The following is a 25279-nucleotide window of genomic DNA, read 5'->3' on the forward strand; positions in this document are numbered from 1 at the left end:
TATTTCATGAAGAGCTTCAAGATGGCTACGAGAGGATACTGGCATTTACTTTAACATTTGAACTTCTATCTAGAAAATGTTTAAAGAGCAATTTCAAAAGCGTCTCTAATGTGCCAGGGAAGGAGTTTGTTCATACAGTATGTCAATTTCTTCAACGATTTAACATAATAGTTTGAGAGCCATTACTTTAATATAACAACGAGGTACAGTAGATTCAGAAAGTACTCAGACCCCTTCACTTTCTGCAGACTTAATTTTAAATGGATACATTTGCCATTTTTGCACATCAATCTACTGTACACTCAATAACCCATAATGACAAAGTGAAGACATGTTTTCAGGAAAGAATTGAAAAACAAAAACTGAAATCTCTCATTCATAGAAATATTCAGACCCTTCATCTGGTACTTTGTAGAAGCCCCTTTGGCAGCAATTACAGCTTTGAGTCTAACTGGGTAAGTCTCTACAGGCTTTGCATGCGTTGATTTGGCCAGTTTGTCCCATTCTTCCTGGCAGATCCTCTCAAGCACCATTAGATTGGCTGGGAATAATCTGTAAGCTGCCATCTTTAGGTCTCTCCACACATGTTCTATGGGGTTTAAGTTTTCAGGGTTTTGGCTGTGCCACTCAAGGACACTCACAGACTTGTCCCAAAGCCAATACAGAGTTGTCTTGGCCTTATGCTTTCAGGTCATTGTCATGCTGAAAGGTGAACCACCATTCCTGTGTGAGGCTGCGTTCAATCTGGAGCGTGTTTTCTTCAAGGACCTCTGTGCATTTGGCAAAATGTACCCTTCCTCAATTCTGACTATACTCCCTGCCTGCACCGCTGAGGAGCACTCCCATTGCATGATGCTGAGACCACCATGCTGGCATGGCATTAGTCAGGTGATGAGCTGTGCCTGATCTTTGCCATACACAGAACTTGGAGTTCAGCCCAAAAAGTTCAATTTTTGTCTCATCAGGCCAGAAAACCTTTTTCCTCATATTCACAGAGTTTAAATTCCATATGGAATCTCTGACCAAAGCCGTTCTTGGCCAGTTTGGCCAGGAGATCATCTCTAGGTATGATTTCTGGTGGTTCCTAATGTCTTCAGTTTCACACATATCGAGGCCACCATGCTCCAAAGAACATTTCAAGGTTTATAAAGATGAAAGAGATGGTTGATGCCTTCAGGAAGGCCCATACTGTCCTCACCCCACTGTATATCCAGGTTGGAATTGAGCACCAAATTCCTTGGTGTGCACCTGGCAGCTTACTTGTTTAATTAACACCACCCTCCATAGCCAAGAGGGCACCTCAGAGTCTCTACTTTCTTCGTTGGCTAAAGAAGGCAAGTCAACCTCTTCCCGTTCTCACCACATTCTATAGGGGCATTATTCAGAGCATTCTGAACAGTTGCATCACTGTTGGGTTTGGGAACTGCAGTGTTTCTTATGGTAAGATCCTACAACGGATAGCGCACACAGCAGAAAAGATCATTGGGACCACACTACTCTCCATGAAAGACATCTTTATACAGCGATGCACCCGCAAAGCCTATAGCATTGTGAAGGACCACAAACACCCGTCCCATGGTCTCTTTGATCCACTTCTATCAGGCAGAAGGTACTCTCCCTTCTGTTTCCTTTTCTGGTGTCCTGTTGGTGGTGGCTTGCACCACCACCATCTACCCAAAGCACCATGATGATCCAACAATGATGGATGGATTAAAAGCCAGAAGTCTGTATGACCATCAGCATCAAGTGACTCCGTGAGAACCCTAACTACAAAGAGGACTATTTCATTTATTTTAGGTAGAATGTCCAGAGGGGACTGGGTGGTCTCGTGGCCTGGAACCCCTACAGATTTTATTTTTTTCTCCAGCCTTCTGGAGTTTTTTTTTTGTTTTTTCTGTCCACCCTGGCCATCGGACCTTACTCCTTTCTATGTTAATTAATGTTGTCTTATTTTAATTTCTTACTTTGTCTTTTATTTTTCTTCTCTTCATTATGTAAAGCACTTTGAGCTACTTTTTGTATGAAAATGTGCTATATAAATAAATGTTGTTGTTGTTGTTGTAGCATCCAAATCAGTTGTGTCAGATTCAGCAACAGCTTCTATTCCTTGGCTGTCTGGACTCTCACTTTGTCATTATGGGTTATCGGGTAGAGATTGATGGGCAACATGACAAATTTATTTATTAAAAATTAAATCAATCAATTAGGTGTGCAGGGGTCTGAATACTTTCTGAATCCACTGTATGCTTTATGTGCCTTTTACACCATACTCAATATTAGTATCACTTATAGATTGAGTAATAGAAGATAAATGCATGGCCTTCCAAAGATGCTGGGTTTCATTGGATTAACATCTGCAAAAGCAGCCAGGTTAGGGTAAGGGCCGGAGTTCTGTCCAGTAATATGCAGCTAAAACATCTTGAACATATACCATACACAGTGAGTAAGAGCTCACGCTGGCAAGCTCACAACTTACCTATGAGTTCTTTGTTTCGCACATCTAAGGCCATGTTGCGGAGTGCAGTGGCAACAGCGCACACCACCCGGTCATTGTCTATTCGTAGCAGCTCTACGAGTATTGGCAGGCCTTTCTCCTTACGAACTGCAGCTCTGATATACACAGACCACTGGGGAAGAAAAAAGGAAAGAGCATCATTAGGTCACATGCAACCAAAAATGGTCAACAGCACAACTGTAACTTCTCACACAAGGGTGTGTCGTAAACTGTCACCGCATCACATTATTGCATGATGGGAGTTTAGCAGTTCAGATCCACATTGTGATCTCTAAGAGAAATTCATCATTCACATGTGCTGAAGTGAAATAAGAAAAAAAAAAATATAAAAAACATGATTCATTTATTACATTTATACAGTACTAGGGGGCTCTGCCCCCTGCTCACTTTGCTTGCCAACCCCTGGGCGTGCGTATGTGGATTTCACTTTCACTGTACAACAAATCTTTTAATTATCGCAGATACGCCTCTTCATTGAGAAGAAACACTACTTTTTCCTGATGGCAACACAAATTACACGATCTACAAGTCTCCAACTTAAAGTTTAAATCTGAACAATATCTACATATTTCTGTCATATCACCTACTGTATGTACATATATTCCATCTCTTTTCACTGTATCGTTATTTTACCGAATAATAATTTCCGTTTGTTAGTGCTAATGCAATCTTTACTATCAGTTTTTTAAGACTTTCATACTTTCCTAATCTCTAACCTGCTCTGCATGTGTATCGTGCCAATGTTTTTGAACATCTTTATGATGTTCTACTTTGTCTTCTACTCTTTGTCTTTATTTCCGACCCTACTTGTAGCTGAGAGCACAGGAACTGTGTCTGACAATAGCATTCGCATGAATAAGAAGTGAGTGGACCGTGTGGGTGGCTGTCAATGTTTGATAGGAGGACAGGACTTGTCAAAATCTCTTGGGATAAAGTCTCGTCTCACGGGACCTGAAATTATCTCTTGGGGGGAGATGAAATTATCTCCGAGAAAGTCTCATGTCAGGATTTCCTTTAATAATAGAGAGATATCGCTTTTCTTACTACTCAAAGCGTTTAGACAGACAGGGACCACTTCAACCACCAGCAATTTGTAGCTCCCACCTGGATGGTGCGATGGCAGCCATTATTGTGCCAGTATGCTCACCACACATTTGCTGTTAGGTGGTGAAGTGGTGAGAGAGGGAGAGACAATTAGAGACAGGGAATGATTAGGGGGCCAGAATAACTAGACCATGGAGGGTAATTTAGCCTGGACATCGGGATAAACTCTACTCTTTTCGATGGATGCCCATGGATCTTTAATGACCACATAGTGTCAGGACCACGGTTATGCATTTCATCCAAAGAACGGCACCATTTTTACAGCACAGTGTCCCTCTCACTACACTGTGGCATTGAAATCCACATTTAGACCACAAGGTAAGCGCTGCCTGCTGGTCTCACCAACATCACCTCCAGCAGCAACCCATGCTTTTCCTAGATGGACTCCCATCTAAGTACTGGCTGGGCATGACCATGCTTAGCTTCAGGAGGATGATCTGTTTCGAGGCGCATGTGGTATGGCTGATAAAGGTTCACACAAAGAGTTTATCTGTGTTCTTCACTCTCGTTGATGCAGAATCTAAATCCACTCTGTTAGGTCAGTATCATGGGGAGCCACTATATTTCCCAGAGCAGTGTCTGAAGGGGAAAATCCAGCCCTGGATGGGACATCTCCATTGATTTCCATGTCCATCAATCATCCTTAAACAGTAAGTCTGGAGGACACCACAAGAACATTCAAATAAACAAAGGAAGCCCAGGCTGCATATGAAGTGGTGTCCAGGTTATGGAAGGTGGAAATGCCCCCTGCTGTGCCATTCTTCATATCAGGTCTAAAGGAACTCCATTCCATTCTTTGGGTTTTCTTCAGGTACTCTTCAGGGTTTTCCTCCCTCATCTTGGTGTTGTGTGGATTAACCTAATAGGTAGCCATAAATACAATGTGTATGCTCTGTGATGAAGTGGTGTGTGCTCAGAAGAGTGTCTGGCATCCACAAACCCAAGATGGTTTGGTAAAAATGTAAATAGATAATAATTTGGATACTTCACTGATAGATAAGATAAAAAACATAAACCAGAAAAGTTTAGAGTCACATCTTGGGGTAACAGGTATATATCTATATATATAAAATTCTTTTTGCGTTTGAAACGGAAATTACGTATGACCACGCGATATGGAAATTACGTATGACCACAGAACATATTATAATACAGGAACTAATCACTTTGTTTGTGGACGCCATTTTTATATCGTCTTTACGAATTGTTATTATTTGTGTGAGAGTTATTCTACTGATATTGAAAAGAAGTAAACACAAACACGCCGATCTATCCCATAGAAGTGCGCCCCGCGTCACCCTCTCCCAGCCCTCCTCTCCGGACTACAGCGCTGAGCCGTTCACCGCCAGGCATGTTCTGACAGACAAGTTTTATTTATTCATCCACGTGACTGTCACTGAAACTGCCACATTGTAACTTTTTTTTAGTTGGCAGTATTTGATAGTAGAAGAGATGAGGAAAACAGCTTTGCGTCTTTCTATTTTTTAACTGCGCCGAGCTGTAAACAATGTGAAGACGAGACCGCCTTCAGCGGTGAGGGGTTGTGAGAACAAAGTGGCCACTGGCAGGCGTGGAATGTCCGGCTGCTCCGCCAGCTCCAGAGCTTCCCAGTTTCGGGCAGTGTCCTCTCTTCTCGCACTGTTTGTGACACTTCAAGTGCTCCGTTGGCTCCTGGGAGAGTTGAAATCTTTGTGAATGAGTGCAATTGGCGCCATCGAAGCAGGACTCTGTTTGTAAATTGCCCTGCATGACTACTTACTGTCCCTTAAGGTGAGTTCGGGTCACTAAAACACCGCAACATTCAAGGTTGCTTTTGTGATCAATTATTTTAAGAAGATGGAGAGTTTACATTTAAGAAGATGTACAGACCTCTTCATGTAAAGTGTTGGACTTGGGAATTGTTTGGACCTTCTGCCCATTAAGCACGGAAGGGCAGCGTCCACATTTATCAGAATTATTTTTCTCTTAAATCACAGGCACGTAGTGCAAGGTTGTCAGGCAGAAATTTGGACGATCACATAGAAAATGTAATTTCTATACCACAGCGGTCGTGTAGCGCCTTTCACAAGGGATCTACTACCGAGAGATGATCCAAATACATTTTAGCTGCTGTTAGTACTACTTACCTGTTGTGTTATAGTGCCTTTAAAATGTAGTTTACCCAAAACCACTCCAGTAGTGCTCAATGTATCTTTACTTCTTAAATGTTAATGTTTTACTGTTTAATAACGTATAGACTACATTTTATTTTTGTCCCTTGCACTCAGTGCGCGAAGCCACTAAGTAATCAGCTAGTCATTTTATAGGAAACAGGGAAGACACCAAAGAAAAGGTCACAGGCTGCTATTTCGGAGATTCCTCTGCCATAATGGATTTCAGTTTTCCGTGTTTATTTTTCCATAATCCCTCCATTTTACTTATTAGATTTTTGCTTTCAGCAGTAAACTCAAAGAGTAAGTGGCAACTGCCTCTCATGCCACTTAACTTATAGCATAAGGAATTAAAGGAGCAGAAGTAAAGTGAAAAGCAACCCTTGCCAGTCTGACAGAATACATCTGTACTGAGGTTTATGAAATAATCAAAAGCGCTCCATAAAAACCAGAAAACACAGACTTGGTCAAACAGAAAACATCTTTATACCTTTATCACATCAGGCTAACTATTTTTACACCGCTGTCACTTCAAGTTAACCCCTTTCTACATCCTGCTGCTTTAATCCCTGACATGATCATTTAATCAATGAAGAGACTGCAAAGCCATCAAATCCTAGTCATTCAGCTGGAGGTGCAGAGAGGTGTATCGATCTTTAAAAGCTTTTCCCCCTTTTTTGAGGAGTCGAGACAGATATTTAGGAGTTGAAAAGAGTGCCCACCGCCTGCTTTGAAATGCCGCTAACCTGCCTGTTATGTCGGCTCAAGGAGGTGTGAAATGAATCCCTTCTGGCCACTGCAACGATGGAATTCATTTATTTCCTCAATGTGATGCAAAATAAATGTGGACTAGTAACTGTGGTCAGAAAACGCTTTAACTGAAGCTGTGCATATGTAGTTTATTCTAAGGAGCATAAAAGCATACAACAAATTAAAGATTTTAGTTATAGACTGTGACCCTGAACCTCATAAGCAGGTTAGAAGATGGATGGATGAAGGTGTAAAGTGTACCATTTGCTTTCCTGGCTAAGACAAGGCAAGAACAGACAACAGAAAGAGGGCCGGATACATCGTGGAGTTCCATTGTATAGCGAGATAATAAAACGCCAACGAGTGAATCCTCTTTAAACTGGTAAGTCAGCAGCCCAATGTCTTCATTATAAGCTCAGCATGGCTACAGCCGACAGGCCTACATAAGTACAGTTTGGAGGGATGACTTGATTTGTATGAAGTTTGTTCATCTTCCATGTGCATTTTATAAATCTCTTCTGTAAAGACAAGCAGTGTACGGCTCACAGTAGCCATTCACTGCAGGGTCACAGAGCAGCTTGAGCCTATCCTAGCAATTACTGGCCATGACACTTGGAGAGGGTGCCAGTCTATTACCTGGTGCACACACACACACGCAAGCACTTACATCCAGGGCCAGTTTACCAATGACAGTTGACTGTGGGAGGAAACTGCAGTACATTTAATGAAGAGTCGCTGTGTACTGAGTACAATCTATATCTGTATATTATAATAAAAAATATTGGAAGGAGACAAGACGTGATTTTCTCTGAGAGAACATTTATACGTCATGCGAGAAAGAGATTTAATCACAGCCAGGGCTGGAAATAAAGGACAAAGAGTAGATGAAAAAGTAGAACGTCATAAAGAATTCAAAAATGTTGGCACGGTACATATGCAGAGCAGGTTAAAGATAATGGAAGTACGAAAATTCCAAAGTCTCAAAAAAAGGATAGGAAAGATCGCATTAGCACAAATAAATGGAAATTATTACTCAGTGAAATAACAGAACGGCGAAAAGAGATCAAATATATTGTTCAGATTTAAACTTTAAGTTCGAGATTGTAGATCGTCTAATTCGTGTTGCCAGCGAGAATGAAACGATTCCAAAAACGTTGTCGCGGTATGAAGTCCCGTGAGATGGAGACTTTTAACTTGAGATTCTTTCAAGTGACGCACTACTTACAACTATTTTCAAACAAGACCGCAGTCATCTAACCTCAGTCGTGTGAATGCTTTTGTCAGACACGCTTCCTGTGCTCCTAGCTCTTAGAAATTTTATCAGGATAATAATTTTATATGTTCTAGATCAGGCATGTCAAACTCACTACCATTGGTGGGCCGCTTCGACAGCCATACGTGCGTCAGCGGGCCGCACTGTAACAAATACTATTATACTATTATACAAAGTTACTGTAGCTTTCTTTCCAATACTGAAAACTTTAAAAAATGTAACACTTAAAGTTTAAAGAAAAGCAATTTATTTCCATACAGTCTCCATACAACAGTGTAGAATTAGAGTCTTAGCCTCTTAGCTAGGTCCTTATATTATTATATTATATTCATTGCTTCTATAGGAGCCTTACAGTGTGAGATTTATTTCTTTTGTCCCGACACTTGGCATCTCTTGTTAGTAACCAGTTTGTCAATATCAGGCTTGAAATCTTGTGCAGCTGCAACTTTTATGAGGGATGAAAGGTGCTCGACGGTAAGTCTTGAGTGATGTGGGGTTTTGGTAGCTTTCATTAACGAAAACAATTGCTCACAAAGGTAAGTGCTTCCGAACATTGACAGTACTCTCGATGCCAACTTACAGATCTGCACATACGAGGGTGCCAGGTAAGCATACAAGCCTGGCACACCAACTTCATTGTATTTTGCCTTCAGAATAGAATCTGACTGCACTTCAATCAATTCCATTTGGATATTCTCAGGCGCATTCTCAACGTTGTAAGAGAACAGCGCAATGCCCTGTTTGTGTGAACTGAAATCAGGAAAATGCTCACTGAATTCATTGCTCAGTAATTCAAGTTGGAAAACAAATCCTCCAAAAATCAAATTTTACTTTACTAAGTTTACTTCAAAGTTTATATTGTAAAATAAGCCGATATACAAAAAGCCACCTGACCTACAATAATTTTACAAACTCAAAATCACAAAAATATGTTAATAAACAACTCACCAACTTCTTGCGTCCACTTCAGATCTTCAGCTGTAGTCTGCACTAACTGTTCGTTACAATACTAGCACAAAATTACATGAAACTAGAGCAAAAAAACGTGAAAATATGCGGGCTATTACTACTCGTGATGGTCAGTTCTGCCCAGTGGCCAGTCTCACCAGCCCAGTCAGTAGTGTAGCCTAGCAGGGGTGGCTCTTGGCTCATGGTGGACCTGGGCAGAGAAAGAATTGGTGGCCCCTTCGCCTGGCAATGTCAATACGGTATCTTATGCACGGCGGATGGCCATATCCGTTGCGGACACTGCATAGCCGCCTCGTGCTCATGACATGCTTCTATATACGCATGTCCGTAACTTGAAAACCAAGTGGCGGTCCATGATATTCTCATTACGGCAGAACGTTATAATACTACATATAGCTTACTGCTCCGACTCTAGCGACATTTGTAAATACAGCGTACTAATTAACAAGAAACACAATGTTTTTCAGCCACATTGCCGTCAGCTGTGTCATTATTTTCTCTTTCTGTTTTATATTCAATATATATTGGCGTGGCGGCCCCTGGGATTTGGCGGCATTGTGCAGGTGCACAGTTTGCACATGCCTAAGGCCACCCCTGCTGCCCGCTGCTGCAGCCTAGCACTTCAGTTGTGACACTGCAGCTCATTAACTTTGGTCAAGGCTCATGGCTATACTAGCTGATGACGTTTATCGTACCGTAATGCCATGGGAAAACGTGCTTTTGTCAGAAGGCAGAAGTAAGAAAAGTCAATAAGTAACACCGAAGATGCAGAATGATTCAATCACAAATGATAGTAATCATTTTGTACAAGTTCAGTGCTAACTAGGATCTGTCATGCGGGCCGCACAGATTTCTGTGTGCCTGTTCTAGATGACATGTCAATGACTAAGCGAAGAAGAAAGAGCATGGACAAACATTCAAAAAAGTCGTTTTATTTATTAGAGAGAAAGAAGCGATATTCACTCACAGGCAGTTATACGTTGTGTTGTCACGACGTAAGTCCAAACACGGAATCAAAATTCAATGCAATCTTGAAGAAAAGTTAATTCCAAATATTGTTTTTACTAAAGTTTTAAAGTAAAAGTGAAAATAATGCATATGTGACAATTCCCATGAAAATAACAATCGTATATCCGGTAAACCAATCCCTGGGGTGGGCAAGCGAAGCCCACTAGTATATATGTGTGTGTGTGTATGTATGTATGTATGTTCCAGCATCATTTCTGAACAACTGGAGCAAGTTTCATGATACTTGTTACACATGTTCCTCCTTGGTCGACTAAAAATACTGTAGGGTGAAATCAACTCTAACGCACCCCCTTCTGGGTAGGGTGGGGGGTGATCTTACAGTCTTGTATGCATGTTACACTCGGAACGACCACCAGAGGGCAAACTGGAGGTGACTGCCTGTATTCTGTATGTTTGAGCACCACCGCTCCCAGTGGCGTAGCATAGTGGGGGCGGCAGGGGCGGCCCGCCCCGGGCAGCACTTTTAGGGGCCGGCAAAATTTCACAATAAATAATAATAATATCTTGTAAAAATTTGAACCATACCTAAATAAGGGGGCGGTGGAATTTTCCTCCACCCTGGGTGGCTGACACCCACGCTACGCTACTGACTGCACCCCTGTTGCTTTTGAAATTAAATAGAGTTGGCCGGTTCCGAGTGTTAACTGGATGATAACATACATACAAGACTGCAAGACAAGCACATTAGTGAGTCTTCATTGTTTGTTAATTTATTTTTATTTTTAAAGTTGTAGTTTTTTTTTTAATTATATTTTTCTCAAACAATTAAGAAAAAAAAAAGTATTTTCCTCACAGGCAATGCCAGGTATTTCAGCCATGCTAGCTAGTTAACAATAAAGTCTGACATGAAGCAACTTTTTTGATTTTCCTCTACTATAGGGAGGTCCAGATCTAACTGTGCGATTATTGCATTGCATTGCATTAAAAGTTGAATAGTTATATCTGGACCACCCGGTAGAGATTTATTACATCTATCTGCACAGATCAAACATTGTGGTGTTATTTTAGATCCCACACTCTACTTTAGGCCACATATTAATTATACAGGGTGGCCCACGAAAAAGAGCCCACCTCCACCGAGACAAATCGATCCCATGACGTTACAAAGAGTGTACATGAACCTGCTGAAACGGGCACAGAGATGTCTCAACGCACAAGGAGATCACTTTCAGCATCTTCTGTAAATGTGAGTACCAGACTTGATCATTGTTCTCTTCACAGCGTAATGCAGTCATCTCGGTGGAGGTGGGACACTTTTTCATGGGCCTCCCTGTATTACCAAGGTAGCCTTTTCCATCTTAAGCCAATCTCAAGGTTGAGTCCTTTTCTTTTGGATACTGCAGCAGAGACCCTCATCAATGCTGTTGTCCCCTTATGAGCCTGAACAGACTACAGTATGCGCAAAATTCAAGTGCATGGGTTGTTACTCATTTAAAACCATAGGAGCACATTTACTCCAACACTTCAAAAATGACTTTGGTGACCTGTCCAATTTCACATCCAATATAAACTTTTCTTTGTACTTTTTAAGGGCCTTCAAGGTCTGAGCCCACCTTATCTGTTGTCCTTATTGATCCTGTATGTTCCTTCACACTCACTTCGCTCTTCTGATTCTATGCTGTTACCCCCCTGAGCAGATTGTGCACTATGGCTGACAGAGCTTTTAGCGTATCAGGCCCACCACTGTGGAATGTCCTACCTTTGGAGATTGGAATTTGTAGCTCACTTTCTGTTTTTAAATCTAAACTTATCTTTTTACTTTCTCGTATACAAAGTATAGGGAAAGTATTGTAATCGTCCAAAGACTTTTGATGTCGAGATTTTGATGAATCACAACGTTTTAGACCTCCCTGACTTTCTTGTATATGAAATTTAGGGAAAGTATTGGAATCCTCCAAAAATTCGATTTTGAGAGTATGAAGAATCTTGACGTTTTAGATCTCCGAAAATACCATTTTTGGAATTATGTCTGCGTCTCTGTTTGTGTGTGTGTGTTGTGAGGGATGGCCGGCCATATATTCCGGCCCACACCTCCAAACCGCCAGGTGGAGCCCTCCCAGCAGTATGGAGGCTCCCCGAATTCCAGCAGGGCCTCATGGACCTTATAGTTTTTATAAATAGCCCTGCTGGATACCATGGGGACCACCAGGAGCCGCTGTAGGGAGGCTTGCGGAATGCTACGTGCCCTATAACCCGGAAGTGCGTCCTGATCACATGACCAGAAGGAACGACATGCTTCCAGGATGAAGAAAAGGACTTTTAATCTGACCTGGAAGTGATAACGAGTCATGGACTGCAGGGTTGGAACCACTTACGGGTCAGGGGATATAAAATGACCTTGGGAAAGCCCAGACGCTGAGCTGAGCTGGGAGGAAGGCTGGCTAAGTGTCTGGGAGAGGAGGACTGGTATTGAGTATTGTTGAGAAGTATTGTATAGTGTTTATGAGTAGTGTGGAGTGGAGGGTGCTTGGTGCACATTATTATAATAAAAATAAAGAGTCTTGGATTTTTACCTGGTGTTTGGCTTGGTACCTGAGGGTTCAAGGGAGCAATAGCGCCACCTACTGCTACAGTGTGTAAAAACACGATAACTTGAGTACACTTTCACTTAGGTCAACCAAATTTTGCATACAAGTATTAGGTACAAAATGTAGATTTCTATTAACTTTTGGGCTATTTCCGCTAACCAGAAGGGGTACTTTACCTTTTTTTCATGCAGCTGCAGAGTCTGATTTATTCAACTTTACTTTTATAACAATTGTTCAATATATTATTAAATTGATTTGATTTATTGTTAAAGCTTCTTTAATGTACATAATCTAAAAATATAATCATTGTTTTGCAGTTTACTCCTCAAATATCCATCCCCATATCTGAGTATACAAGAAAGTCCTGGGGAGACCGACTCTCGATTTTTAATATTACTTTTTGTAGACTTTGTTAACTATGTACTGTATACATATTTGGACTGTTTAATGATATGTTTTAATGTTTTATACTAATATTCTGTGTCCTTGGGTATTTTGAAAGGCTCTTTTAAGTAAAATGCCTTATTATTATTATTATTACTATTATTATTATTATTAATGGCAGCTGATCTTCTTCTTCCCCTCGTTTTTATAAATTATACTGTATTCTTTAAAAGGCCTTTCAAGCCCACTAATTATTAAATATCATTTTTTCAATATATGTACGATTTGATCTTGACAAATTTGCACTTTTAACTTCTTCTGTGCTTTCAATAAAGATAAATTGCCCTGCTTATCATCCCAGTTTCTCAGCATCCACCAACTCTTACCAGGGCAAATGAAATAAAGATTGTCTGTCAAAGTGAATAAAAATACAAAACAAAAAATCAATTCTAGCAACAGGTTATAATACCAATGTTCCCATATGTGAAGATTGTATGCTCACAGTTTTCAAAAAACATTTACGGGTTCTACAAAGAAGCCAATCACAGCTGACGAAAGCTAAGTTGGATGTTCTCTCACCTTCCAGCTCCCGGCGGCTAAGTTCTGTAAAGCTCCTGCAGCTCCTTCCAACGTGTCGGGATTGGAGCACTCTGACAGGAGCGTGAGGTAGGGTTTGACTATTGAAGGGTGCCACAGCATCTGGATCCCTTTCGGAGGCTCTGCACATTCTGGTAGAGGGCCAACTCCGTCCCACTGTAAAAAACAAGACAGATCCATGGTAACTGAATGAAGGTGGAAGATAAAGTCTTCTACATCAGCCTGTTTACACAGTTGGCTAATACAGCCCATGTACATGGAGTTTAAACAACTTACAGGAGTCAAGTTCTTGGCTAAAGTCGGTCTAGATTTAATGTTTCACTTAACTTAATCATTTTATACAAAAGATCAATCAGTTTCTAAATAATGGGTTAATAATAAACCACCTTAATGAATAGGATAAGTGTGTGTGTGTCTTTCTGGTTGATTTGTCTCTTACGCTCCAACAGATGGTACATCACACACCTTAACACTGCCTTTACAAATCTCATACCAAATGGTATACAACAGAGACATATGCAATACATGGTGCAGTTACTTAGATTATGCATTGCATGGAGATTACTAAGATTTCAACCTATCTTAGATGGGTAGCACAGCTAGTTTATACAGTACTAGCCGTACTGGCTTTGCGAGACAGCGAGGATGGCCCTGCCTGGCTCCCCACTCCTGACATCACGCTTCTTCCTCCCATCGGCCTGCAGCCTCTGTCTCGGATTAGCACAAATAAATCGCTCCTGCAAGCCAACTGTGATTCTTAGTGCATTAAGAGAAGCCGCAAAATCAATTGGAATGTTCAAGCAAATTCTAGAAAAATCCGTTTAGTTCTTGTTCACTTGCTAAGTGGATGTAAGATAGGCGTGAGTGAGGAGAGCCCCGCGCACTCCCTTTGGCCCACTGCGTCTCTCAAATAAATTGGTACCGCAAGTGAACTATGATACTTAGCACGATGAGAGAAGTTGCAAATTATAGAACAAAAACGACCTAAATCCCTTAAGTAGTTCTCTTGTGAAAAGCGGACATACATACAGACAGACAAAAGTTGGATTTTATATACTGTATATAGAGAGATATATAAAATGTGTGTGCCATGCAATGACTTGTGGTCCACTGAGGCTAATACCTTAATTTGGGTCTTAATCGAAAGTTTATGACATGATATGTGCTTGTAAAGCAAAATATTTGTGTAGTGGCAACCTCTATGAAGTTACTGAGGTTTGCGTCTGTCTTATGGCAAACATCTAGAGAGGGTGATATGGTAGAATGGAAAAGAACAGTGGCAGCATCTGCTGCCCATCAAGCACTTTGCAGAGGCAGCTCAATGGAAGAAGAAGAAGAAGAGCAGGCCCATCTGCTGAGTGTCAAGTATGGGTAACAGAACGCACACGCGCCAAAGACAGACAAGTGCCTGTGCAGACTGACCTGTGCTCCTGTCCTCAAACCAAACTGATTGTTATGATTGCAAAATACAGTGTTGTACAGTAACTCATGGAGTCCACAAAAGACAAAGGAGTGGTGAAAAAGGTCCAAAATTGAAAATACAAAGAAAAAATACAAAAACATTGAAATACAGAATAACTTTGTTAAGAGACATAGATCCCTTAGACCAAAACATCCCAGAAAGGAATTTCTATAGAACCAAGTTGGTATGAAACTTTGGGGTGGTGATCAATGACCAGCTGTCCTTCAGGCACAATGCTGCTATGGTCTCTCGGGGTCTTGAAGATTCACTTCATATGACATCCGCCAAAATACCTTACAGAGCATTCAGCACAATTCCTGGACAAGGCTTTGGTCTCAAATCATCTGCACTATCAGGAGTGCCAGCCTGTGTCACCAAGCCACTGTTAATCAAGTGAGCCTTGCACTAGGTTTCATTTTGGTTTTGACTTCCTTCTGTTCCTGACTTCTCTTTAGATTTGCTCTCATGTTTTGTTTGCTGGTTATTATAATCTTTTTGGCTCTGACCTTTGCCTGTCTGCCATTATAAGCCTGTCTGCCATGACGTCTCCTGATCACACAATAAGTAGTGGAAATGGGGTTACAACAGACAGTAATAACAGTAAAAATACAACCTTACCCCCACCCTCCCTCAAAATGTCCCCTGGTAAAAAATGAAAAGAAAAACTGTGAGCAAATCCTCAAAGTGAAACGCGGCCCAAACACCAGAATTAGATAAGATTTAGGAAGAAAGAAGAAGAGAAGAATGGCAACCACAGGCCATCCAGCTCTGCAGAATTTCCACCAGAACACACCATTTTTCCAATATAAAATGAAGGTCCTATTGATCACAGCTGACAACAAGTTCCAGGAGAGTAAGACTGAAAAATGAGGCTTCCCAAGATAGAAACATCAGGCTTCCAGCGAGGAGCTGAGGATATCACTACAGCGATTGTGCCCTGACAAAACAGTCTTTGCTGGATAGAAGGGAGAGGGAGAGACAAAAAGGCCATTAAGAGAAAACTTTAGAAAGGAAAGGAATGTGCATGTGAAAGACAGTCGAGAGAAATACAGCAATCGACAACCACGATGGGGGCAACCTCAAAGTATATGTAAAAAAATACTTGATAGATAGATAGATAGATAAGGCACTATATAATAAATAGATAGATAGAGATAGAGAGAGAGAGAGAGAGATATGAAAGGCACTATATAATAGATAGATAGATAGATAGATAGATAGATAGATAGATAGATAGATATGAAAGGCACTATATAATAAATAGATAGATAGATAGAGAGAGAGATAGATATGAAAGGCACTATATAATAGATAGATAGATAGATAGATAGATAGATAGATAGATAGATAGATAGATAGGAAAGGCACTATATAATAAATAGATAGATAGAGAAAGAGAGAGATCGATATGAAAGGCACTATATAATAAAGAGATAGATAGAGATAGAGAGAGAGAGAGATAGATAGATATGAAAGGTGCTATATAATAGATAGATAGATAGATAGATAGATAGATAGATAGATAGATAGATAGATAGATAGATAGATAGATAGGAAAGGCACTCTGTGATAGATAGATAGATAGATAGATAGATAGATAGATAGATAGATAGATAGATAGATAGATAGATAGATAGATAGATAGATAGGAAAGGCACTATGTGATAGATAGATAGATAGATAGATAGATAGATAGATAGATAGATAGATAGATAGATAGATAGATAGATAGATAGATAGATAGATAGGAAAGGCACTATATAATAAAGAGATAGATAGAGATAGAGAGAGAGAGAGATAGATAGATATGAAAGGTGCTATATAATAGATAGATAGATAGATAGATAGATAGATAGATAGATAGATAGATAGATAGATAGATAGATAGATAGGAAAGGCACTATGTGATAGATAGATAGATAGATAGATAGATAGATAGATAGATAGATAGATAGATAGATAGATAGATATGAAAGGCACTATATGATAGATAGATAGATAGATAGAGAGATAGATATGAAAGGCACTCTGTGATAGATAGATATATAGATATGAAAGGCCTATATAATAGATAGATAGTGAGAAAGAGATAGATATGAAAGGCACTATATAATAAAGAGATAAATAGAGATAGAGAGAGAGAAATAGATATGAAAGGCAGTATATAAAAGATAGATAGATAGATAGATAGATATGAAAGGCACTATATAATAGATAGATAGATAGATAGATAGATAGATAGATAGATAGGAAAGGCACTATATAATAAATAGATAGATAGAGAAAGAGAGAGATCGATATGAAAGGCACTATATAATAAAGAGATAGATAGAGATAGAGAGAGAGAGAGATAGATAGATATGAAAGGTGCTATATAATAGATAGATAGATATATAGATAGATAGATAGATAGATAGATAGATAGATAGATAGATAGATAGATAGATAGATAGATAGATAGATAGGAAAGGCACTCTGTGATAGATAGATAGATAGATAGATAGATAGATAGATAGATAGATAGATAGATAGATAGATAGATAGATAGGAAAGGCACTATGTGATAGATAGATAGATAGATAGATAGATAGATAGATAGATAGATAGATAGATAGATAGATAGATAGATAGGAAAGGCACTATATAATAAAGAGATAGATAGAGATAGAGAGAGAGAGAGATAGATAGATATGAAAGGTGCTATATAATAGATAGATAGATAGATAGATAGATAGATAGATAGATAGATAGATAGATAGATAGATAGATAGATAGGAAAGGCACTATGTGATAGATAGATAGATAGATAGATAGATAGATAGATAGATAGATAGATAGATAGATAGATAGATAGATATGAAAGGCACTATATGATAGATAGATAGATAGAGAGATAGATATGAAAGGCACTCTGTGATAGATAGATATATAGATATGAAAGGCCTATATAATAGATAGATAGTGAGAAAGAGATAGATATGAAAGGCACTATATAATAAAGAGATAGATATGAAAGGCACTATATAATAAAGAGATAAATAGAGATAGAGAGAGAGAAATAGATATGAAAGGCAGTATATAAAAGATAGATAGATAGATAGATAGATAGATAGATAGATAGATAGATAGATAGATAGATAGATAGATAGATAGATATGAAAGGCACTATATAATAGATAGATAGATAGATAGATAGATATGAAAGGCACTATATAATAGATATAACAGATAACTTCCCATATCAAGTTCTGCTAACAACAATGTATTGATCTCCTGTAAAATGAAGCCATTTGTGAAGTGATGAAGCACAACAGAGTTGCGTGACCAAAGCCTTGTGTACCCCGCAGGGTGCCACTGGCCCTCTCGCTGCACCCCGAGGGATTACACTGCAAAGGTACAATGGATGTTGACTGTGTGGGAGGCTCGAACAGCGAATTCAGTTCCGCAGGGAAAACCCAAGATGACTTGTGTCACTGGTGCTGCTGCCTGGGCCGCCACCTCGATGCTGTCTCTTTCACTTGATCATCAGTAATGAGAAATGTTACACCTCTCAGTTGATAATGTAATGTGAAAGAACTGCTTGTACCTTCTCAATTTTTTTTTTCTTGGCAGATTATTAACACAACAGCACACATCATCTGGCAGATGACACCACAGACGATAATGAGTTACATTTTTATAAAATGAAAAGAGAATAAAAATAAAACAATTAGCATGGAAATATCTTCCAAGGCTTCCATCTTTAGAAGCGGTGCTTTTTTATTTATTTTTTGGTTATTTTAGTTGTTGTTTTTTGTTCCTCCTCAGTGGCTTCACACTTAGCAACCGTCCTGGATGCCTCGTCTCGTATGTTTCCCTAGCGATTACACCGCCCATAATTACATTTATTGGAATGTAAGCAGCACCAGCTAGCTAAAGGTAACACAAATAACACGGCTTGCTTGTGTCTGACACGTCCCCGGGGAGATGTGCTGTCTGCTCTTATGCTAAACTGGGGTTATTGACTTTCATTGCAATGACAGGCTGAAAATTGTCGCATTTTGGTTTACACGGTAGAAGCATTTGACACCTTGGCAACATCTAAACACGCACAAGTCCAGCTCAAAGCGTCCATGCGGAAAATTCAGACGGAACAGAAATGAAGATGACCGGAGTGAGACATAGTGTATTTTGTTACCTATTTGTTATTTTAATTAATGGTATTTATTTTCTAAGAAAAAACATCCAAGATGCATATAAGCATTTTTGCAGGCTGGGGTGCATTCATAGTACCGTCATATTGAAAGAATATCCAGCGAGACGAAAAGAATGGGTATTAATAAAACTGAGCAGTTTATTGTGAACGCTACACTAATACTGGGTAGGGCCTCAATTCTTCGTGCCATGGACACCACAAGGTGTTGGAAAGACTCCTTTAAGATTGTGGTCCATGTTGACATGGTTGCATCTCACAACTTCTGAAGTTTTGTGAGGTGCCCTGCGTTGGTATGGTGCCCTGTTCAAGGTTTGGTCCTGCCTTGTGCCCCTGTGCTACAGTATATGGGATAAGCTCCGGTCCCACCCCAAGACCCTGGTCTGGATTAAGAGGGTTAGAAAATAACATGACATGACATTCATGCCACCAATCTCCCATTCTGCTACATCCCATTGAGCTCGCCATCAGTTGGAGACAACATTTGTTTTGTGACCAGGTGCATTATCATGCTGGGAGTAACCATTACCAGAGAGGAACATTGTGGCCATGAAAGGAAGAAAATAGTTGGCAACAATACTGCAATAGGCCGTGGCATTCAAGTGATGATTGATTGGTATCAACGAGCCCAAAGTGTGCCAAGAAAACATCCCCAAAACCATTACACTTCCACCACCAGGCTGGAATGTTGACACAAGGCAAGTTGGCAGCATGGATTCATGCCTCTTGGTGCCAAATTCTCACCCTCCCAACAAACATCGACATTTATCAGACCAGGCTATGGGTTTTAAATCTTCAACTGCCTAGTTTTGGTGATCTTGTGCCCACCACAGCCTCAGCTTTCTATTCTTGGCTAACAGGAATGTAACCCAACATGGTCTTCAGCTGTTGTAGCCCATCCACCTCAACACTCGACGTGTTGTGCCTACTGAGATGCTCACCATAGTTGTACAGAGTGGTCATTTCTGTCAGGTTCATCTTCATCTAGTCAGGTTATTCTCTTCTGATCTCTCTTATTAACAAGAATTGCCGCATGCTGGATGTTTTTTGCATTCCGAGTAAACTCTAGAGATTGTAGTGCAAGAAAATCCCAGGAGATCATCAGTTACAGAAATACTCAAACCTGCCTGTCTGGCACCAACAATTGTGCCACTGTTGAAATCACTGAGAAAGCCCATTTTCCCCCCTCATTCCGGAGTTTAATGTGAACATTAACTGAAGCTCCTGGCCTGTGCCTGCTTGATTTTACACTTTGCATTGCTGCCACGTGATTGGCTAATTAGATAATTGCATAGATAGGCAAGGGTAAAGGTATTCCTATAAAAGATAAATTTAAAAAACAATTTGCTGCCTCTCAGTCTGTCTCTGTGTCTCTATGTGACGGGATGTCTCCCGCATCCTTCAGCCTCTTCTTCCCCTTCTCCCTATCACACCTAATCTCGGACTCCACACTTCAAATTCCTTTAGAAGAGTCCCTTCTTGGTTTTATCCCACTAGAGGTGTTGGTGGATCTATGCAGTATGTGCTCCAGGGCTAGAGCTCCATCTTGTAACTCAAGGTCTTTAAAGGAACAGACCTCAAGGGAGAGGACAGCTTGATTTCACATACGCCTTACTGTCACACTGTCAACACCCTTTTACTTCCTTGGAGAGTATTATAAATCATAAAAGTATTAGTGGCTCTCCATAAAACTATTCCAGTGTACAGATTACATTAAGATGCCCATTACTGGTGTCCATTTTCACATACAGAATTTTGTCCAGCTTTTCACCAATTCCCCTCTTAAAGAAAGACAACATAGCTAAGCAATGACCCTGTCAGATACCATGCATTTCATATGGAAATGCACCAATGCTCACCACATCTCCCTTCACAAAATGTTTAAATGACAACTGTTATCTCATGGGGGGCACAGTAGGCAGCACACCCATTGCACAGCCATAGCAGCCTGAACTTAAGTCCTGTGCCCACAATCTGCTAGTGTCTGCATGGGTTTCCTCTTCATTCTCACCTTTTATTGGCTAACTAAAAAGATTACAATATGCAAGCTTTCGAGGCAACTATGGCCTCTTCTTCAGGCAAGATGTGAAGAAGGGGCCTGATTTGCCTCGAAAGCTTGCATATTGTAATCTTTTTAGTTAGCCAATAAAAAGGTGTCATTTTGCTTGACTTCTCATTAGATTCATAATGGCTAACACGATACAACACCCCAGTACTACTATTCATTCTCAGATATTCCTCCTACGCCTGCTGTAACATGTTGGTTAAGTTAATCCATCATTCCAAATCGTCTCCTTTGTGTGTGTCTGTGTGTGGGTCCTGTGATAGTCTGGCATTCTAGTGACAGCTGTTTTAAAGATATAGGGTGGTCCATATTCATGTATAGTCATATGAACAAGTTTGGGAAGCCCATCAGCCTGCATAATAATTGACTCTCCTTTCAACAAAAAAGATAACAGTGGTATGTCTTTCATTTCCTAGGAACATCTGAGTACTGCGGTGTTTTCCGAAAAAAAGATTTTTAGTGAAGCAGTATTTAGTTGTATGAAATTAAATCAAATGTGAAAAACTGGCTGTGCATAAATGTGTGTCCCCTTGTAATTTTGCTGATTTGAATGCCTGTCACTGCTCAATGCTGATTACTTACAACACCAAATTGGTTTGATTAGCTTGTTAAGCCTTGAACTTCATAGACAGGTGTGTCCAATCATGAGATATAAAGGTATTTAAGGTGGTCAATTGCAAATTGTGCTTCCCTTTGACTCTCCTCTGAAGAGTGACAGCATGGGATCCTCAAAGCAACTCTCCAAAGATCTGAAAACAAAGATTGTTCAGTCTCGTGGTTTAGGGGAAGGCTACAAAAAGCTATCAGAGAGGTTTAAACTGTCAGTTTCAACTGTAAGGAATGGAATCAGGAAATGGAAGGCCACAGGCACAGTTGCTGTTAAACCCAGCAGGTCTGGCAAGCCAACAAAAATACATTAGCGGCATATGCGCAGGATTGTGAGAATGATTACAGACAACCCACAGATCACCTCCAAAGACCTACAAGAACTTCTTGCTGCAGATGGTGTATCTGTACATCATTCTACAATTCAGCGCAATTTGCACAAAGAACATCTGTATGGCAGGGTGATGAGAAAGAAGCCCTTCCTGCACTCACGCCACAAACAGAGTCGCTTGTTGTATGCAAATGCTCATTTAGACAAGCCAGATTCATTTTGGAACAAAGTGTTTTGGACTGATGAGACAAAAATTGAGTTATTTGGTCATAACAAAAAGCGCTTTGCATGGTGGAAGAAGAACAACGCATTCCAAGGAAAACACCTGCTACCTACTGTCAAATGTGGTGGAGGTTCCCTCATGCTGTGGGGCTGTGTGGCTAGTTCAGGGACTGGGGCCCTTGTTAAAGTCGAGGGTCGAATGAATTCAACCCAATATCAACAAATTCTTCAGGATAATGTTCAAGGATCAGTCACAAAGTTGAAATTATGCAGGGGTTGGATATTCCAACAAGACAATAACCCAAAACACAGTTCGAAATCTAAAAAGGTATTCATGCAGAGGGAGAAGTACAATGTTCTGGAATGGCCATCACAGTCCCCTGACTTGAAAATCATTGAAAATCTATGGGATGATTTGAAGCAGGCCGTCCATGCTTGGCAGCCATCAAATTTAACTGAACTGGAGAGATTTTGTATGGAAGAATGGTCAACAATACCTCCATCCAGAATCCAGACACTCATCAAAGGCTATAGGAGGCATCTAGAGGCTGTTAGATTTGGAAAAGGAGGCTCAGCTAAGTATTGATGTCATACCTCTGTTGGGGTGTCCACATTTATGTACCTGTCTAATTTTGTTATGATGCATATTGCATATTTTCTGTTAATCCAATAAATTTAATGTCACTGCTGAAATACTACTGTTTCTATAAGGCATGTCATATATTAAAAGGAAGTTGCTACTTTGAAAGCTCAGCCAATGAGAAACAAAAATCCAAAGAATTAAGAGGGGTTCCCAAACTTCTTCATATGACTGTATATGATTGAAAAGGCCTTATTGTCAGGAAACTACCAATGTTAGTATCAAGTAACATAATGGAACATGGAGATTAAGAACCTCAAATGTTTTTTCATCCCCTGCTCTCCATGTGCCATCCAGATCAATACATGCCTGAAGACGAAGAGCAACGTTATCACAGGTGGCTTGGCACATCTGTGCTGGTATCCTCTGAAATTCTTCTGTGATGCATGGAGCTAAGCCACATTTTGGATGTGATGTTGATACACCTTGTCTTTTAGGTAACTCCAAAGGAAAAAAGTCTGGTAGGGTCCAGCACATCGTTTCTCCCATTTTCAATACTTTTAATAATAATAGTAATGCATTTTATTTATAGGGCACTTTACATTAGCAGTAAATCTCAAAGTGCTACATAAAAAGTTTAAACAAAGGCAAGGCAAGATAAAAACAGAGATAAAACAACAATAATTATAGCATTCTTGTTAATAAGCTTTCCTAAATAGAAAAGTCTTTATCTGTTTTTTAAAACAGCCCACAATCTGCTGTGTTCTCAGGCTCTCTGGTAGGCCATTCCAGAGCCGTGAAGCAGCGACTGCAAAGACTCGGTCACTTATTGTATGAAGTTTGGTCACAGGGGGGCGAAGATGGTAGGTATTTGTAAAATGGAGGTTTCTTGTAGTGGATTGTAGTATAAGGAGTTCTTTAAGATATTGTGGAGCATTTCCATGAATATACTGATGAGTGAGCAGGCAGAGTTTGTATTCGATACAGAGGTGGATAGGGAGCCAATGAAGTGACCGAAGGATTGGTGAAATATGGTCATATTTCCACACCCTCATCAGTATTCTTGCAGCACTATTTTGAATTTGTTGTAGCTTTTGAAGACTCTTGCTGGGGATCCTGATGAGGAGTGCATTACAATAATCCAGTCTGGATGAGACAAAGGCATGAACCAGCTTTTCAGCATCACAGAGGGAGAGGTAGGGACGGAGTTTGCCTATGTTTCGGAGATGAAGGAATGCAATTTTACAAAGGTGATGGACATGTGTATCAACTGTCAGATGGGAGTCTAACTTGACACCCAGATTTGTAACAGAAGGGGAGAGGGTAATGGTACGGTCAGTAAAGGAAATACAATTTACAGAGGAATGAAGTTGATGGAGGGTGCCAATTAAAAGAGCTTCAGTTTTAGTGCTGTTCAGCTTGAGGAAGTTCTTGGACATCCAGGCCTCAATCTCATCCAAGCAAGAGGAAAGAGTTGCTGGAGGTGTAAGAGAAGTCAAATCCAGTCTCCCATAGAGCTGCGTATCATCGGCATAGCAATGGAATGAAACTCCATGCTTGCGGATTATGTGACCCAGGGGTAGCATATAGATATTAAAGAGGGTCAACCCAAGAACTGATCTTTGTGGGACCCCACAGGTGACAGTGTGGGTATGAGATTTACCATCCCCCAAGGCCACATACTCAGTCCTGTCTGTAACATAGGATTCGAACCACTTTAGTGAAGACAACGAAGGAGAACATTATGATCTACTGTATCAAATGCAGCTGTGAAGTCCAGGAGGATAAGGTGTGATGGAGAGCCCTGGTCAGCAGCCATCAGGAGGTCATTGGTGACTCTGTACTGGGAGAAGTTGGGAAACCAGGCTGAAATTTTTCAAACAGATTGAATTTTTTGAGATGATCCTGAAGCTGGGCCAAAACAACCTTTTCCAAAACCTTAGACAAAAATGGAAGGTTGGAGATCGGACGATAGTTTGCTATCACTGACACGGATTTTTTTAAATGAGGTCTAATTTTTGCAGTTTCCAAGGCCAGTGGGACTGAGCTGCTCTGGAGAGAGTGATTAATGATATCAGCAATAAGAGGGCTTACAGTATATCTGATACATTAGCTTTTACCAGAGGAGTAGGAAAAGTGTCAGATGAACACGTTGAAGGCCTCATCCTCTGTACTTTTCACGTATTAGTTTAAATGCTACAGCCTGTGAAACACCATGTACATAAATATGGGCAGCCCTGTATACAAATGATCGGGATAAGGATATAAATCCACTAAGACACGCTGGTTAGGATAATCAGTGATTTCAAACTGGCTGCTATGTCTGTCAGTGTGTGTGAGTGAGAGATGGTCCTGTGAGATGAATGGAGGAATATCTCAGACAAAATCAAACAAATAAAATAAATATGCAACTAAATTAAAGTACTGTGAAATGAGACAAATAAATACAAAAAGGAACAAGAAATGTTAATGTAAATAAATAAATAAATGTGTTGCAGAATATGTTTTAGTTGCTCATTTCT

General features: G+C 40.2%; 1 protein-coding gene across 1 annotated transcript in view; it reads right to left on the minus strand.

The window, feature by feature from the left end:
* Window positions 1-25279, minus strand: part of ctnnd2a (catenin (cadherin-associated protein), delta 2a) — a 1670075-nt gene that overhangs the window by 126035 nt on the left and 1518761 nt on the right. The window contains exons 17-18 of the mRNA XM_051929317.1: window positions 13282-13455; window positions 2477-2627 (exon numbers count right to left, since the gene is read on the minus strand). Of these exons, the coding sequence (XP_051785277.1) occupies window positions 2477-2627; window positions 13282-13455 (325 nt within the window). The remainder of the gene's footprint in view (window positions 1-2476; window positions 2628-13281; window positions 13456-25279) is intronic.

The sequence above is a fragment of the Erpetoichthys calabaricus genome, chromosome 6 (assembly GCF_900747795.2).
Source record: "Erpetoichthys calabaricus chromosome 6, fErpCal1.3, whole genome shotgun sequence".
NCBI lineage: Eukaryota > Metazoa > Chordata > Cladistia > Polypteriformes > Polypteridae > Erpetoichthys > Erpetoichthys calabaricus.